At 36.4% G+C, this 20,045-nt stretch overlaps 1 protein-coding gene across 1 annotated transcript; it reads right to left on the bottom strand.

The window, feature by feature from the left end:
- Nucleotides 1–367: 367 nt before the first annotated feature.
- Nucleotides 368–895, bottom strand: LOC108487974 (transcriptional regulator TAC1-like). The gene has a single exon (XM_017792299.1). The coding sequence runs from the start codon at nucleotides 893–895 to the stop codon at nucleotides 368–370; it is 528 nt and encodes a 175-aa protein (XP_017647788.1).
- Nucleotides 896–20,045: the final 19,150 nt, after the last annotated feature.

Genomic DNA, 20,045 nt, shown 5'->3' with positions numbered 1-20,045 from the left:
GACTTAAGTTTAACTTTTTAACTAAGTGATTTGAGCAAATTTCAATTATCTACAACACAAAAACTTGTAACATTTTTCTCCAATAATTAAAAGAACAAAATCAGTGGAAAATTAACACTAATAATCAGAAACTTCTGCTTGATTTCCACATAAACAAACTCAAATAATATACAATGATTATACATAATTACTTGATCAAACCATTAAGGGCAGTTCTCCAATCACAATTAACGCCCACAAAATATTTCTAATTTTTGGTGCTGAAAAATTAAAACAAATAATAATAATAATAATAAAAGCAAAAACTTGTTAAGTCCTATGAAACAGTACCTGTCTAAACAATTTCTTCACTGTACAGCAAAATTCCTTAATTATAACGATATGGATCGTGACCGAGTCGAAGCTCCAAGTCTACTTCATCTTCTTTCATGATTCCCTTCCTCGTCATTTCATTTTCATCTACTTTTGTAGGGTCAATTTGTAGGCTAAAATTTGCATTCAAGAGCTCTTCATTGATGCTCAATGATCGCGACCTCGCAGGAGCATATGGGAGTCTAGCGCTAGACAGTGGTGGCTGGAAATACATGTGATGATTCGTTTGAATTTGAGCCTCCACAATCTGATGGTACCTTGATGGTGCATAAGTTGGGATTGTAGGAGCATATCTAGGGTTCATGCTCAGAACTGCAGAGCTTGTCGGTTGCTTAGCCTTGACTCGATCTTTTCGATGTATGTTCATGTGCCCTCCCAAGGCCTGAGCGTTGGTGAAGCCACGCTTGCAGAAGATGCATTCGTAGGAGCGTTTGGTGGTTGCCTCCGTGTGGCACTTGACTTGATCATCATCGTTTTCTTCGCTCGAAGCATCCGAGCTTCCTCGCTTTCCTGCTGATTCCATCCTCGACAATAACTTATTGAAATCCTAATTACTCAAAGAAAGAAAGCAAAAGAAAGGGAGAGAGTGATGGAGTAAAGAAGGGTTATATAGAGAGAGAAAAAAGAGAGTAAGAAGATGGAAGGGAAGGGAACGTAAGAGACAGTTAGAAGACATTGGCCTTGTCATTGCATTTGGTTTGTATTTGTATTAGGAAAGACTAGGTTTTGGCGTTTGCGTTGGGATTTTTCCTTTTGGTCGGCATTATGATGAATCCATTTACATATAGTATAGTTTACTTTACTTTCAATATAATTTAATATCTCTCCCTCACACGATCTCACAAACAGACGTTTAATTTGATTTGGTTTATGAGCATGTTTACGTTCTTTTCAGCCACGGTTTCTCTCTTCTTTAATACAAAACCCAACCATTAAATAACTATCTTTTCTTACCTCGCAATATATTTAGTTCGTATGGAAAAGATGATATTAAGCATCATAAAATTTGATATTAATATTTTAATATTTTTAAAATTTAATATATAATAATATTAAACTTAGTTTAAATTAATTTTACATAAAATTAATATTACTCATAAAAATGTTTTTTCAAGAAAATGATAGTAAGATTTTCAAAAGAGTAAATTCATTTACAGTAAAAGAGATTTATTTTTTGTTTATCTGATATATCATTTTTAGTTAACTAAATTATTTTTCATGAAATAAACAAAATGCAAAACTAACATTTCCGTGAATCTAACACACCTTTACTTTCAAATTATTGCAAATCCTTTGTCTAACCCAATAGACTCGGCTTGCATTCTGTCAAATATGAGATGGGTAAAATTTTTGTATTTCATGCTAGCGTTACCCAAATCGTTGTGTAAGTATAAAAAAATTATTATAATATTTTTTGAATCAAGATAATTTTTATGCTTGTTTTATTATTTATGTGGAGTAAATTTTTTGGGGTTATGATTGTCTTTTGAATAATAAAGATGATTTAAAGTTTTTTCATTTTTATGGCGTATCAAACACTTAATAATAAAATTAGTTATAAATATTAATATAAAAATAATTTTTAGTTTTGTTTCCATTTTTATATTATTTTGAATTGTAAATTGTACTTTCGGACTAGCCTAGGCTGGGCCTGGTACTCGAAACATGGTTACATCCATATGTCTAACTATAAAACAGAAGAAAAGAAAAAGCAATCACAATTCAAATCTGTTGATAAGCTATTAAACTAATTTTTTTTTTTATAATTAAACTAGGAATAGAAAGCGGAAAAAGACTGAAAACAAAGTTTAAGAAATAACCATTTAAAGGATATTTTATTATCTACTTTTTAACATAAATTAATTAGTACCATGTTGAGATTTGAGAATATATAATATGAAACCTAAATAAACCTTGAATTTGACATCATACAAGCATATATTTGTTTGCATAAGATATTAATAGTTAAAGGAAGAGATACTAATTTCATTCACATTATCCTCCTCTTTGACTTGTGATTATAAATATTATCATCATACCGCGTAATATAAGCATATATTGGGCATTGTTTCACTTAGGGTTTGAAGGGTAAACTAAAAATCAAAGAGTTTCTAAAAATTCTTTCTCCCACAAATTTCCTAAACTAAAGATTATAGAATTAAAGCGGATTTGTATCATCTCAATTTTTAATTTTATTTTGATTTTTTATTGAATTGTCAGTGTAAAAATATAAATTTCAGTGTATTGAATTACTTTTTACCCTTTTATTTAAGAGTGAGATGTTATAGATAATTGTATGGGTTATTTAAAAAATATTCCTTTATCAATTATTGGTGAAAAGGACATATAATTTCCATGTTTAAGATGAAATAGTTATTGCAATTTGATTGGCAGCGAGTTCGATTCCAGTTACTTCTTAGTCTAAATAACATTATTTCATATAATAAAAATATTTTGATAGATTAATTAGCACCTTTCGAATTTAAAACATTTTGATAATTTAAATAAAACCATTTATGAAATTTAAAATCATCTAATGCTATTAATAGTAAAGAAAACTTAAACCAACACATAAAAATTAAATATACAAATTTTAGTGTATAACTTTATAAGTGCTGACTTTATATTATACAACTGTTTGTTTTTTGATAATTAAAAATAAATGAGATTATTCGATAATAATAAATCTTAATTTTTAAAATTTATTTTCATAATTTTAAACTTATTAAGATAAAAATCAAATATAATAATTTGAGTATTTCACGTTTTTAACAAAAGTAAAATGATAATCTGTTTTGCAAATATTTTAAAATATAATTTAATGTTTTCAATATTAAATGATGAAGTAGAACTCTTTGAATTAAATGAAATTTTATTATGGTTATCAAACACATTTAAAATATATATATTAAAAAATATTTTTTAATAAAATAAAAATTTCAATTATTTATCAATTAAACGCTATAAATTATGATCTATTTTAGTTTTAATATAGGAGTTGTTTGAATATTATAAATTTATCTTATATTGTATAATTATATGTATGCAATAGGCACCATAGAGATATTTATTAATTAAAATTCTTTAGGGAATTTTTTTTTTCATGAAAATCTTTTCTAGTGAAAATTTTGGAGGAAATACCCTGGTCCCTTAACTGGAAGCATTCATGTATGCCGTAATGGCATGCTTCATCATATCAAAAGGAAAAACAAAGGGTTTTCTTTGCGGCTCATGCCTTATCAGCTACATGCCTTAATCTCATTCATATATGCAAAGCTAGCTCCAACTAATCAACTTACTCCAAATTTAATATAAAACTTAGAAGGGAAATAAGGGAGCAGTTCAAAAAGAATAATTTGATGTTAACCCATTTTAATTATTTTTAGCGTAAACTACATTATTAGTCACTAAGTTATGAGTAAATTTTTGTTTTGACTAAACTAAAAAATTATAATTTGATCACTGAACTATTTAAAAGTTTTCATTTAAGTCATTGGGCCATTAAAATCGATGTACGTGGCTTTCTTTGTTCACAATGTCTACAGCAATCGAAAGCTCTCTTTCTCTTTCTCTTTTGTAGTTAAGTTTTTTTTTTCATGAAACAATTTTGGACATTACGAATATGCGAACCGAAATTCAAATAACTTTTTTCATCGATCTCCAATATTGACTGTTAGATCAACTTAGATATAAGATATGTTCTTTTACTTGTCAATCAGTATTGATCTATCTTACTAATCGTCGAATCGTGACTTGGAGCTCGCGGTTATAATTAAAAAAATAAAGACATTTAACAACATAGTGACTTAAATAAAAATTTTTGAATAGTCTAATGACTTGAATGAAAATTTTCAAATATTTCGATGACCAACTGATAACTTTTTTTTTTTGTTAAATGACCAAAACAAAAACCTACCCATAGTTTATTGACTAATGGTGTAGTTTATCCTTATTTTTATTTGGAAATATCCAAACTGCTTATATGTTTTTAGTGTATGCTAATTTGGTTTATGATGGATTATTTTGAGACTAAAGACGGCCTTAAGCACGCGTTTAAGACACTTAACTTTTGACCATTTCCCTTAAGACAGCTGTTTTTTCTTGAACTATAATCTTGTAATTGTAATTATAATTGTAATTATATTTAATTAAGCGGTTAATTAACGAATCTTGTACAATTGGAAGATGGGCGTCAACGACAACAACACAAGTGCTGTAGCTCTTGCCTAGTGCCAATTCATTTTGTTGTTTCATCTTAACACAATGAAAAATTCAGAAAGGCTTTAACTGATCTTCTGGCTTTTATGTATTTCATTCATCTCAGAGAATTACGAGCTTCACTTTTCGGTGACTAGTTTTAATTCATGTGCTGCACGTAAAGATATTACTGTATTTTTTTTTTTTTTACGTAAAGGATATCGCTATATGTTCTTTTACATAATCAACGTAATAATTATTTAAAACAATAATATAATTAATATTAGTAATACTTAATAAATAAAATAATTTCTAATAATAAAAATAAAATAATTTATATAATTTATAACATTTTGAACTACTGAATAAATAAAATAATTTTATATTTTATATAAAAAGTAAAAATGTCATTGATTAAAAGATATTATATTTCAAATAACTTTTTTTTTTCGCTCAGTAAAAGAGTACATACGATTTTAATAAAATTTTGACTTATAATAATTTAAATAACATTTATGATATATAAGATTCATAATTTATTGATGGTGAACCACTACAGTGATGATGAGCTATTGGCTTGGGTTAGTGTAGTAGGCCAATTTTGGCCCACTAATACCAAACCCATTTTTAATTAAAACCATTACAAATCCATTTACCCCTTTTACAACCTAAACCCAACTGATCCATTTCAATACACTAAAACCCCTACCCAAACCTTAGCTCAACTACCCAAAACCCAACACTTGACCCAGGCCCAGAAGCCCAAACTCCAGACTTAGGGTTTCAGAAACCATAGCCTACTCAGCATCCCACTTGCCTCCCCACTTGTGCCGCAACCATGAAGCAACCCCATACCCCCACTACAACAGTCTCATACCGTCTGACACCCCCACCACCAACACCGGCCACCACACCCTGCAATCAGACAAGCACGCGCAAACAATAGATTAATATTTGTAGAAGGGTTATAAAAACCCGAAAAAAAGAATGTAAAGGTCCTTTTTTTTTTCTTTTCGATTTGTGAACAAAAAGCAAACAATTGATACTACGATTTTAACATCAAAAGGCAGAGATTCGAATACCCAAAATCAGTGAATCAACAAGTCAAAAATCAGAAATCAAAACCCTAAGGTGATTTTTTTTTCTATTTCTATTTTCGGTTTAAATCTTTTTTTTTACACCCATAAATATATAAATAAATAAATAAATAATAATATTTTAAAACATAAAATAAAATATAAAAAAAATAAAATTTTTTTACCTCTCCCACCATCAAGACGCTACGTACCTGGCCATGACCTCCGACTACCATCCGGTGGATCGATCCTCACGAGCTCCTCCTCTCCCTCTCTCTTTCTCTCTTCTCCTTTCTCCCTTTTTTCTCTCCCCGATACAAATGAATTTTAAAAAAAAGTTGGCTTCAATAAAACGACGTCGTTTCAAGGGTGGGTCGGTCGACCGACCCTTCCCAGCGAGATCCGCGTGTTTTAAACGCGGAAGGGCTATTTGCTAATCAGCCCTTCCGCTTTTCAGTGTTTGCAATCAGATTTTTCTTGCTTTTAATTTGGCCCCGTTATTTAGCGTTCTTTGCAATCTGGTCCTCCACACTGCTATGCGTTTTGAGGAAATGGAATTATTACGGTCCTGACCCCCCACATTTTTCTCGCGCGTTCAAATCGATCCTTTCCTTTCATTTTCTTTTTTAAATTAGCCCCATAACTTTGTTTTTGATTTAATTTTAGTCCCTTTTCGTTTTTTATTTTCAAATATCCATGTTTATTATTATTATTATTATTATTATTATTATTATTATTATTAGGTATTAATAAATACTTTTTTTTAAGTGCGTATAAATATATATATATATATATATTTATATTTTACTCACTTTATTTTAATAGTTTATTAATAATATGCTTGTTTCTTTTGTATTCCAATAAAATCATCATTGTTATTATTATTAGTTTATGTTTGTATATATTTGCATTTATAGTACGTATACATATTTAATATATTTGTATATATCTAAATGATATTATTACTAGTTCTCTTTTTATGAGTATATATTACTCAAATGTTTTAGCATTACATATATTTTTGTGTTCTTAATACTATACTTTATATGTATCATATATTTTAATATTTTAATATTATATTACACATGTATATTTCATATCACTCTATGTATAAGATATATTCTCGTATACCCTTATATATTATACATATGTTTTAGCGTTTTTTTAATGTTTTGTTATATATTAGTATACATATTTTATTATACATACCTATGTGTGCTTTTTGTTTTCGTATATCATGCCATTCATTATTATACTTTATTATATAATTAACATCCGTGTTTTATCGTATATATGTATATACATGTGCTCTTTATTTGTATTATTTTCGTATGTCATATTATTTATTCTTATATTCATTATTTTCATTATTGTCACATATATGTTATTATTTGGTGTACATACATTATTATTATTGTTAATATAAATACACTTTTATGTTCATAGTATTCCTAATATATATTATGTATGTACATTTATACTATGTGTATATATATCTAGTATGCATATATTTAGTATCATTACGTGTATGTCTCGAGGCCTTATATCTTCATCATCTCGTGTATGTTTCAAACAATATATATAATATATTTCTAATATTATCACTACCTATACGTATATGTTTTATGTGTATATTCTTAATGTCATTCTACATATGTATATTCATTACGTGTTCGTATTCAATATTGTGATCATATCTAATTTTATACGTGTTGTTAGTATCTTTAAAATTTTTACCATATTACGATGTTCGTTTCAAAAATGTTTAAATTCTTCCATTTATTTATTCTAATTTACTTCATGTTATTTCAAAATCCCGTTCATGTTTTGCTAATTGATTTCAATAATCAAGGCAATATACCGATTTAACATTAAGTCATCGAGTTCATCGCTATGTTGGGTGAATGTCGATTGACTCGTGTTAAAGCGATATACCCTTCTCAAAAACCGGAATAAACCAAAAATTTCTCGTCTTTTTAATCGGATTACAATTAAATTTTACACTAAACTCGTATTTTTGAAAATTAAGACAACACGTGTTTATGAGATACCAATTTTGGGCGTCGCGAGGGTGCTAATACCTTCCTCGCGCGTAACCGACTCCCGAACCTAAATTTTTCTCTGATTTTAACATAGACCAAAACTCAGCCTTTTATTTATTTTAAGAGATCTATGGTGTCTGATCACACCTATAAAAAGGATCGGTGGCGACTCCCTTTTTAATAAAATTGAAAGTTGGTTTTCAAACGTTTAATAAATCGCCACAATTAGCGACCCCAAAACTAAATTTTTTTACGTCGCTACATACCGGCGACTCCAATCGGGGACAAAACTTGCGAGTCGAGTCGAATTAAACACGTTTTGTCAAAATTTTCAAATTTCTTTGTTCAAAGTAAATATTTGGTCGTGATCCAAAATCTCGTTTTCAAAATTCATGCATTTGTATCGTGTTGTAAATATTTCTTCTAACTTGTCATTTGGTTGTTTTTCAGTTTTCAATTTTTATGGTTTTAATTTTGGTTTAATTCCTTTAAGTAAAACGTAAAGGTTTATAAGTTTTTCCTCACACACGTGCACTTGCATTTTCGCATAACATGAGTTCTCTACCCGGCTCCGTCCGCTTAAGTGAAAGTAAACGCTACGCCTTCGTGAGTTAACTCGTCCCTCCGCACAGGCTAGTGAATACTTTCGGGTTACATATGACTTATGCTTTCGTGAGTTAACTTGTCCCTCCGCATAGGCATAAGTAAATGTAATCCCTCAAATTGAACTTGTGAGCCTGTGATGGGTTATGACCGAGGCTTCGTGCTAATCTTAGCAGATGATAGTACGAGCAATTCGAGTACCTGTCTAGAACCGAGACTGCATATAATGAACCATACGAGCTATCCAATTAGAGCCATGCCGAACCTCTGCCCGCTTACCAAAATAAGTACACGGGGAAAACGCCTTTTGCCTTTCATTTACACTGTTTGTGCAAAATAATTGGATTGGGTAGTTTAGTTTGTTTTTCAAATTATATTTGTTGTGTTTACTAACCAAGTTTGTTTGTTTTTATTTTCATCATGCATCATAGGCATCATATTAGGAAGGTGTTGATTAAAGGTTGGTTGCCAAAAAACGAGTTTTTGATGGAGGAGTCAATTACACAAATAACCGAGAAGAATGCCGTGGTTCGGGACTGGTCTCTAAAAACTCAGAGGGACAAGGGGGATAGTCTTGTGGAAGGGTGTGCTGCCAATTTGCCCGAACAAATAACTGTGAATGTTTGCCAAAATAACCTCGAAGATTTGGTTCGAATTTGGAATCAGTGGGATTCAGACACTAGAGACATTTTCACTGAGAGGTATGAAGATATAGCGCACCTGATCACCATCCGTGTAGACGAACAGTTGATTCAAGCCATGGTTCGGTTCTGGGACCCAGCTTATCAGTGTTTCACCTTCAATCAAGAAGACATGACTCCAACCATAGAAGAGTATGCTGCTTTACTCCGCATCGACAATGTACAATTTAGCAAAATATATGTGAAAGAGCCTAAGCCGATGACCTTCAAGAAAAAGTTAGTGAGACTGACAGACATGACCGATGCATGGGCTGAAAACTAGATAAAGAAGAAGAACGAAACCATTTGCATTCCATGTCCTCCCTACGAGATTTGACTCTGAACCATCCCGACATGCTGAAAAGGGTAAATCTATTCGCTTTGGCCATTTATGGTTTGGTCATTTTCCCAAAAGTTCTCGGACATCTCGAAGTTGCGATGAGTTGATTTCTTCAAAGGTTAAAACAAGGAATCAACCTGTCCCGACCATCCTAGCCGAGACCTTCAGTCCCCGAGTAGTTGTCGAAGAAAGGGAGGGCGATTTATCGGATGCGCGAGCTTGCTCAATGTTTGGATTTTAAGTCACTTACGGAAGGTAGAGCGCACTGCTCCATATGTTTTCTAAAACATTCTCCCCACTAGAAGCTTACCTCAAGAAAGAATGGCCGAAAGAAGTCACCGAGCAACATTGGGTATCAGTCTTTCAGAATCTTCGCGCCGAGGATATAACATGGAGAGCACCCTGGATCCGTCCTTCAGTTCTGCTATACAAATGTGGAAGCCAAGATTGGGTACCTTTACTTGGGTTATGTGGAGGAGTTGGATATGCTCCGCTATTGGTCCAAAGGCAATTTTCTTGCGACAATTCCTCCCGAATCGGAGGATTAGCACGATTCGAGTTCACTTTCACGGGTGAAGGATATATGAAGAGAGTCCGAGACACCGCAAAGTCTTGGAAGGAAATTCATTTCATGGAATTAGCTTTGTATGCTGATACCCTTACCCAAGATTACGACATATGGAGGAAGCAACGGGTAAATAGTCAAGAAATCTCGTCAACAAACTACACCATCCGAATCCTTTCTGAGGAAATGCCGTCTGAGCTAGAAATGGCAAGACAGAATTGAACGAGAAAAGGCCAAGATGTCTCGGGACCTTAGTGCCCTTCAAGAAGAAAACTATCAACGAAGATTGAAGTTCAAAGTTGAAAGATCCAGACTGAAAAGTACAAAGAGAAGCCGAGATTGTGAGAAACGACTTAAGGGACCTTCATTTGGAAAACAAGAAATTAAGAAACACTATAAAGAATAGCGAGGTTGGGCAAGTCGACAGCAGAATGGAAGGAAGAAATTAGCAATATCAATGGAGGAATGGAGTTTTGGAAGGAAAAGCAAAGAAAGAGGAGGAAAAGGTCATGCAATGTGTGTGATAGAGTTAAGAAGGAAAAACGCCGAGTATGAAACAAAGGATCGCAGAATTGGCGAATAGTCGGCCTGAACATCAAGAATTAAAAAGGAAAACACGAGATCTAGAAAATATGCTGCAATCTCGTCAACAACAATTAGATAACCTCCTGAAGGCTTTAGAAGAAAAGAGTGAGCAGTACGATAGGGACATTCACGCGTATGAAGGAACTCTCAAAGAAAAAGAAATGCAACTCGACTTCTTGATCAATGAAATTCGCAAAGCGGCTATGCAAGTTGTTCAATTATCAGATGAAGCCGAAGTTCTCAGTTGCCAATTCCCTCCGAGCCAAAGATCGAACATATCAGAGTTTTTAGAGCAAGTGAAGAAACAAGGCAATGTGGCTAGGAAATTTGTGTAACCGTTGGAAAAATGGAAACTTTGTGTAATAGACTATGTTGATAAATGAAATGCCTAAATATGGGGCTACCTTGAAATTAACACCAATTTTTTTTTTGCATTCCTTGCATAACTAACATTTTGACATTCGTGCATTCATTCATGCATTCATCCATACATTGCATATTCCATACTCGGTCACTGAAGACAAAATATATAATTCGCAGTTGTAATACCACAAGACTGGAACCACGTCATCAGTATAAAACGCGCCGACAAGCTAGAGTGATGGAGGCTGAATTCAATGAGAAAATTGAAAGGTTGGAAAGGGCTCAAAAGGAATTGCAAGAGCAACTGGCCAAATCGCAACAAGAAACGAGAGACCTAATGGTGAGATCTCGAGAGGAATCACTCGAGCAAAGAGATCAAATGGCCAAGATGATGGAGATGATGTCAGCTTTAGTTAAAGGAAAGGGACCCATGCGGAGCCTTGACATTGAGGAATCTCGATCAAGAATTCACCACGATCAGGATCCACTCTATCCCCCAGGATTTACTCCACCGCTCGCATATACAACACAAAGAGGGTATACTCAAGGGGAACCCACTAGCTTGGAACATCGACCTATGCCACCTGCTCCACCCACTAATTTGGGGCAAGGAATATTCGCGTCAAACCCAGGGGCTAGTCCTGCTGATCCACTAGTTCCAGATCTGGATGACCCAGCAGAGGTAGCCAAGTTGAAATCGGATAACCATGACGCAAAATATAGGAGTCTAGAGGAAAGACTCAAAGCGATAGAAGGCACTGAAGTCTTCTCCGCACTAGGTGCCAAAGAACTCAGTTTGGTACCTGATCTGATTTTGCCCCCGAAGTTCAAAGTGCCTGATTTTGAGAAGTATGATGGGACAAGATGTCCAAAGGCGCATCTGGTCATGTTCTGCCGAAAAATGACTGGTTATGTGAACGAGGATAGACTACTCATACATTGCTTTCAAGATAGTCTAACAGGGTCAGCTCTTCGGTGGTACAATCAACTTAGTAGAGAAAAGATTCGATCCTGGAAGGACTTGGCGTCAGCATTTTGCGAGCAATACAAGCATGTATCGGAGATGGTGCCAGACCGTATGACCTTGCAAATGATGGAGAAGAAACCAGCAGAATCCTTTAGACAGTATGCGTAAAGATGGAGAGATATCTCGGCCCAAGTGGAGCCTCCACTGACTAAGACTGAGATAACAGTCCTTTTCATCAATACTCTGAAAGCACCATTCTATGACAAGCTGGTGGGAAGTGCTACAAAGGATTTTTCGGATATCGTAATATCCGGTGAACTCATAGAGAATGCTGTCAAGAGCGGTAGAATGGAAGGATCAGAAGGCTCAAGAAAAGCAGCACCCGTAAGGAAGAAAGAGCCAGAAGCCCACATGGTGGGAACTGGGAGTCATTACATTCCCAATTCGTATTCTAACCAACCCCGACCTCGAAATTATCCACCCCCGAATTTCTATTATCGTCCTCAAACCCCTTACTACCAAGCACCACATCCGCCCTACCCTGTATACGCCACGAACAACCAAAGACCTGTCACCACTTTCCCACAAAACACGGTACCCGCCCAAAGCCAACCCAGAAACGAATCAAGACCAGCAAGGCATAATCCCGAGAGACCGCAATTTACCCCTATCCCTGTGTCGTATGGGGAATTGTACCCAAAACTTTTGGAAAAACAGCTAATTTCTCCCCATTACATGGCACCCCTTAAACCTCCATACCCAAAGTGGTATGATCCAAACGCTAGTTGTGCATACCACGCAGGGAACCAGGGGCATTCTACTGAGAACTGTCTTGCTTTCAAAAGGAGAGTTCAAGGGCTCATCGATGCGGGCATTTTGCGATTTGATGGTACTGGCAGTACGATCGGGAATCTATTCCTAAACCACACCGAAGGGAATGTGAGCGCAGTAGGAGAAGAGGATAAACGACAAAGTAGAAGACGGGTTTCTGAAGTAAGAACACCTCTGCAGAGAATCTGGGAAGTACTAAGTGAGAAAAGGTTGCTCTATTGTTTTAACAGAGTATCCAAAGGAAAATATGCAAAAGGTCACAGTTTTTGCGAGCTCCATGGTATTGGGGAGCAAAACATTCAGTCCTGCGAGGAATTCAGAGGTTTACTGCAAAGTATGATGGACAATAAGGAGATTGGGATTTTTTGTAAAGCCAAAGAGGCCGATAGTGGAGAAATATGTGCCTCTGATGATCAATCATCAGGTTTCCCATATAGTGCCGACCGACCGTTAATAATCTATTATGACGCGAAGAAGGAGTCGGTGAAACCAAAAATGATAATTGAAGCACCATCTCCTTTCCCGTATAAGGACAACAAAACAGTACCGTGGAGATATGATGTTAATATCGTTACACCGGAAGTTGAAATGTCCAAAGCCATAACTGAAGATCTTCGGGAGGTAGGTCATTTTACTCGAAGTGGACGATGCTATTCTAAAGAAGTTGAACCGGTAAAGAAAAGTAACGACTCGAAGCAAAAAGGGAAAGCAGTGATGCACGAAGTCGAAGTCGAGCAAGAAATTCCACCCGTGCAAGAAACTAAAAAGCCTGTGAATGAGGAAGAAGCTCAAGAATTCTTGAAATTTATTAAGCACAGCGAGTATAGTGTGGTGGAACAATTGAGTAAGCAGCCAGCATGAATCTCAGTTCTATCTCTACTGTTAAATTCAGAGCCACACAGGAATGCTTTATTGAAGGTGTTAAATCAAGCTTACGTGGCCAACAACATATCTGTCGAAAAGCTTGATAGGTGGGTAAACAATCTGAATGCAGACAACTTCATCTCTTTTAGTGATGATGAGATACCGCTAAATGGTAGAGGCTCGGTGAAAGCGCTGCATATCACGACCCGCTACAAGGGCTACATAATACCGAACGTACTCATCGATAATGGGTCAACGTTAAATGTTATGCCATTGGCTACACTTTCCAGAATACCGATGGATCTATCATACTTAAGGCCCTGTCATTCCATGGTAAGGGCATTCGACGGGACGAGGCGCGAAGTCATGGGAAAGATCGAAATCCCTTTGGAAGTGGGCCCTTACATTTATAATGTCGAGTTCCAAGTCATGGACATTACACCCTCTTATAACTGCCTTTTGGGAAGACCTTGGATCTATTCTGCTGGAGCAGTCCCATCATCCCTCCATCAAAAGGTGAAATTTATCATGGATGGTCGTTTGGTCACGATCGAGGCGAAGAAGACATTGTCGCATCTATTTCACGATGCACCATACCTGGAAGTAAGCAAGAACGCAGTGGAATGTTCCTTTCAATCCCTTGAATTCGTCAATGCCACTTTCATCGCTGAAGGAAACAGAATTCCGATGCCAAAACTGTCGAGAAATACCAGAATGGGTGTCAAGTTGACCGTAGGAAGGGGAGCTCGTGCGAGAAGAGGTTTAGGGAGACATTTGCAAGGAATAGTTAGGGCTTTAAAGCCAGTGCACCACAAGGCCCGATACGGTTTGGGGTTCCAGCCTGACATGCGTCAAAGAAGAAGACAGTGGAAGAAAGATCAAGAGAGAAGAATTGCAAGAACTTTGGGCCGAGAACCAGAATGGGAACCAATAGAGTACCCTCCTTTGTCAAAAACATTTACATCTGCGGGAATGATGTACCCTGGACAAGGTGATCTACGAAACATGCTGGGGTTAATTGAAAGGGGTTTTCAGAATGTCAGTATAAATGTCATTGACAAAGAAGCTGGTTCAAGTAAAGATGTCTCGAGGATACGCCCTTGCCCTCCTGGTTTCATGTTGAACAATTGGACTGCTGAGGAGCTTATTGTAGTTTATAAGTCTTCAGAGTAATGCTAAACATTAACCTTCTATTGTGTCCTTAGATATAATAGAATCCTTTTGTAAGAGCTTGCATTCGCTCTTTATCATTTAAATGAATATCAATGAAGATGCATTTTGTCACGATTTTTCACATTATCACTAATTTTCATAATCATTTTCTCATTTCATAGCCTATCCTTACATTTGCCTCATTGCCATGACATAACATTTTGTTTGTTGTTTCCAATACTTGATGTCCCCCTATAGCTTCCTTTTTTCCATTCAACTTTCAGGTGCTCAGATATTGACGACATGAATAAGCCCGATACGAATCTTGAAATTGATTTTGAGAAGGCTGTTTGCTTAGGAGAATTTGAAGCCGAAGAAAATGCTGAAGATTATGTCTCGTCTCCTGAATTGTTAAGAATGGTGGAACAAGAGGATAAACAGATTCTGCCTCATGAAGAATCAGTGAAACAATAAATTTGGGTAATCAAGAGAGGAAACAAGAAGTGAAGATTGGGACTTCTATTTCGAAAGTACCGGGCATAGTTTGATCACTTTACTCATGAATACAAAGGTGTTTTCGCATGGTCATACCAGGACATGCCAGGGCTAGATGAAGATTTAGTAGTCCATAAGCTCCCATTAAAGCCAGAATGCAAGCCTATTCAACAAAAGCTAAGACGGACGAGGCCTGAGATGTTGTTGAAGATAAAAGAGGAAGTTAAGAAGCAATTTGACGCTGGCTTCCTACAAGCCTCCAAATATCCAGAATGGGTGGCTAACATAGTCCCGGTACCAAAGAAAGATGGAAAAGTACGAATGTGCGTGGATTACCGTGACCTGAATCGAGCAAGCCCAAAAGATAATTTTCCCTTGCCACATATTGACACATTGGTGGACAACACAGTAAAACATTCATTGTTTTCTTTCATGGATGGATTCTCGGGGTATAATCAGATCAAGATGGCCCCAGAGGATATGGAGAAAACTACCTTTATAACAATGTGGGGAACGTTCTGCTACAAGGTGATGCCATTCGGGTTAAAGAATGCTGGGGCAACATATCAGAGGGCTATGGTAACGTTATTCCATGACATGATGCATAAAGAAATAGAGGTCTACGTTGACGACATGATTGCTAAATCCCGAGGGGAAGAAGAGCATGTAGTGTACCTCAAGAAGTTGTTCGGAAGGCTGAGAAAGTTTCAGCTAAAGCTTAATCCAGCCAAATGTACATTTGGGGCTACTTCGGGAAAGTTGCTAGGCTTCATTGTCAGTGAGAGAGGTATTGAAGTTGATCCAGATAAAATAAAAGCCATCCAAGAATTACCACCTCCGCGCACGCAAAAGGAAGTTAGAGGATTTTTAGGGAGATTAAACTACATCGCCCGATTTATCGCTCAACTTACGAACCAATGAGACCCAATCTTTCGGCTTCTTTGAAAACATAACCCGGGAGAATGGAACGAGGAATGCCAGTGGCCTTTGATAAGATAAAACAATATTTGTCCGATCCTCCGAAGCTAGTACCGCCAACTCTCGGAAGACCATTGATATTGTATTTGACGTGTTCGAAAGTTCAATGGGTTGCATATTGGGGCAACACGACGAGTCGGAAAGAAAGAAAAAGCGATCTACTACCTCAGCAAAAAGTTCACTGAATATGAGGCAAAATATTTGTCCATTGATAAATATTGTTGCGCTCTGGTTTGGGTAGCTCGGAGACTCAGACAATATATGTTGTATCACACGACATGGCTAATTTCAAAGTTGGACCCAATAAAATACATGATGGAATCGCCGGCACTATCAGGAAAAATGGCGCGATGGCAGATCCTCCTTTCGGAATATGACATTGCCTATGTAAGTCAGAAGTCGATAAAAGGGAGCGCAATAGCTGACTTCTTAGCAACTCGAACGACAGAGGAATATGAGTCTTTAAGATTTGATTTCCCAGACGAAGACTTAATGTGTATCACAAAAATAGAATCCGAGTCATCAAAAGAGAAGTCATGGAAGATGTGCTTTGATGATGAGTCAAATGCTCTAGGGCATGGAATTGGAGTAATCCTGGTATCACCAGATGGGGCCTGTATCATGGGGCTTCGTGCAGCTATCGAACGAAACATCGAGATCTTGGAGGTGTACGGGGACTCAGCCCTAGTGATTTACCAAATCCGTGGAGAGTGGGAAGTGAGGGACTTAAAATTGATTAAGTACAACAATCTAGTGGCTGGATTGATCAAGGAATTCAAAGAAATAACTTTTCATTACTTCCCACGAGAAGAGAACCAACTGGATTCCCTTGCCACTTTGGCTTCAATGTTCAAAGCAAGTAAAGAAGCAGAAATAATGCCCCTCAAAATGAGCATATACGAGGTCCCTGCACACTGTTGTAGCATTGAGAAAGAGGCAGACGGACGGCCATGGTTCCATGATATCTTAGAATATGTCAAGAATCAAAGCTATCCCGAACAAGCGAATGAGAACGACAAAAGAACAATCAGAAGAATGGCAGCGGGATTTGTTCTTGATGGGGATATCTCAGATAAAGAGGAAAAGATCAAGTACTTTTGAGATGCGTGGATGATGTCGAATCCGAAAGATACTTGAAGATGTCCATGAAGGAACACATGGGACACATGCCAATGGTTTCGAGATGGCGGAAAGATTATGAGACTTCGGTTACTACTGGTTGACAATGGAAAGCGACTGTATTAGTTTTGCCAGAAAATGTCACAAATGTCAAATCTATGGCGATAAAATTCATGTAGCCCCTTCGCCCCTTCACGTCATGACTTCTCCGTGGCCTTTTTCTATGTGGGGCATGGATGTTATAGGGCCAATTTCTCCAAAAGCATCAAATGGACATCGATTCATTTTTGTGGTTATCGATTACTTCACAAAATGGATAGAAGCTGATTTGTTTGCCAATGTGACGAGGACTGCAGTTTGCAAGTTTTTGAAAAAGGAAATCATTTGCCGGTATGGTTTGCCTGAAAGAATCATTTCAGATAATGCCACGAATCTGAACAATAAGATGATGAAAGAAGTGTGCGAGCAGTTCCAAATAAAGCATCATAATTCCTCGCCCTATCGCCCAAAGATGAATGGGGCTGTTGAAGCAGCTAACAAGAACATTAAGAGGATCATTGGGAAAATGACTGAGACATATAAAGATTGGCACGAGAAATTTCCATTTGCTTTGTTTGCATATCGCACATCTGTGCGAACATCTACGGGAGCAACTCCTTTCTCTCTAGTCTATGGAATGGAAGCTGTGCTACCTATCGAGGTTGAGATCCCCTCTCTGCGAGTATTGATGGAATCAAAGTTAGAAGAAGCAGAATGGGTTCGAGCTCGATATGATCAGTTGAACCTCATTGAAGAAAAACGTCTAAGGGCAATTTGTCACGGGCAAATGTACCAAAAGAGAATGATCGCAGCCCATGACAAGAAGGTACGACCAAGAGAATTCCATAAAGGAGAACTCGTGCTGAGAAAGATTCTCCCAATACAAAAAGACCTGCGAGGAAAATGGGCACCAAATTGGGAAGGACCATACGTTGTAAAAAAGGCATTCTCAGGCGGAGCTTTGATCCTTACCGAGATGGATGGGAAGGAGCTACCGAATCCAGTGAACTCAGATGCAATGAAGAAATATTATGCTTGAGATGAAAACCCGAAAAGGGCATCTAAAAAAAAAAAGGGGAAAAAAAGAAAAAAGGGGATCAGAGCGAAAACCCGAAAAGGGCGCTTTGGTTAAACACAAAAGATCAGGATGAAAACCCGAGAGGGCGTTCTAATGAAGCAAATATTCGAACACAAGGCAAGGCGTTTTAAAGCTGTCACGACAAACAAGGTGAGACTACGAGATTTGAAGCATATCTGAAAGCTCAAATCTTCTACGCAAGGAGCCGACTCTAAAAGATTCTTGATTGAGGAACGTGAAGCGTTCATGTGTCGAATATCTAAAGCATTTGTATCCGTTGAATACGATCTCTTCCTTGTACATTTGTACTATCATTGGTTAACTTTCTTTGTTTGCCACATTTGAAATAAAGGAGTATGAGATATCCTTTTTGTCCCTACCTGACCATTTTCATGCATCTCATTATGTATTTATTTAATGATAAATAGTGAAATGACATACTCTAAACAAAAGAAATGATAAGCATTACCTGGATGAAAATTTGATAAAGAGCCTCAAAGCAATAACAAAGTTCAACAAGGGGCAAAAGAGCGTTATCTGAGAAACGTCGATTACTCGTGAAGTTTGAAGACGAGTACATGGCGTAAAGAGAAAGTCAAGAGCCGAAGTAATGAATGCGGACCATCACAAAAATCGTGACGAAAAGGACATACGACAAACATGCTTAAGGAACACTGTATAATCATGTAGGCATAAAGGCATTTAAGACAAACATGTGCATATCATAATAACATCATGCATGGCATATACAGTTAATCCAATAGAGCAAAGGACGTGATGATAGTTGTATTGAATCAAAGGAAAAGACACATGAGTTCCACCAGATGAGATGTTTTGGGTACTCTGAGGTATCTTTAATTCATGTTTTCAAAAATCAACTCATATTGCGAGAAATGAGTTGAGCCTCAGGTCACACGCTGAGGTATTTTTAGTTTATGTTTCAAAAAATTGACTCATATTGCGAGAGGTGAGTCAAGCCTCAGGTCACGCTGAGGTATTTTTAATTCCCGTTGTTTCAAAAATCAGCTCATATTGCGAGAAGTGAGTTGAGCCTCAAGACGTTGAGGTAATTTCAATTTATGTTCCAAAATCAACTCATATTGCGAGAGGTGAGTTGAGCCTCAGGGCACGCTGAGGTATTTTTAGTTTATGTTTAGAAAATTGACTCATCTTGCGAAAGGTGAGTTAAGCCTTTTAATTTCTTTTTTCAAAAATCAACTCATATTGCGAGATGAGTTGAGCCTTGGCTCACGTCTTTGAGCTATTTTCAATTCGCTTTTAATTCCTACTTTTCAAAAAATCAACTCATATTGCGAGAGGTGGGTTGAACCTTTTAATTCCTGTTTTTCAAAAATCAACTCATATTGCGAGAGGTGAGTTGAACCTTTCAACTTATATTTTTCAAAAAAAATCAACTCATATTGCGAGAGATGAGTTATACCTTTTGTTTTTTCAAAATCAACTCATATTGCTAGAAGTGAGTTGAGCCTCGGGCACGCTGAGGTATTTTCAATTTTTGTGTTTTAATTTCAACTCATATTGCAAGAGGTGAGTTGAGCCTCAGGACACGATGAGGTAATTTTAATTTTTGTTTTTCAAAAAAATCAACTCATATTGGGAGAGGCGGGTTGAACCTTTTAATTTCTACTTTTTCAAAATCAGCTCATATTGCGAGAGGTGAGTTGAGCCTAAGGTCACG

Source organism: Gossypium arboreum, chromosome 10 (assembly GCF_025698485.1).
Source record: "Gossypium arboreum isolate Shixiya-1 chromosome 10, ASM2569848v2, whole genome shotgun sequence".
Lineage (NCBI taxonomy): Eukaryota > Viridiplantae > Streptophyta > Magnoliopsida > Malvales > Malvaceae > Gossypium > Gossypium arboreum.
This window is presented reverse-complemented; position numbering and strand designations above follow the sequence as displayed.

What these genes read in the sequence shown, in the direction of transcription:
- LOC108487974 (XM_017792299.1), bottom strand. Translation starts at nt 895, where the DNA reads ATGGAATCAGCAGGAAAGCGAGGAAGCTCGGATGCTTCGAGCGAAGAA.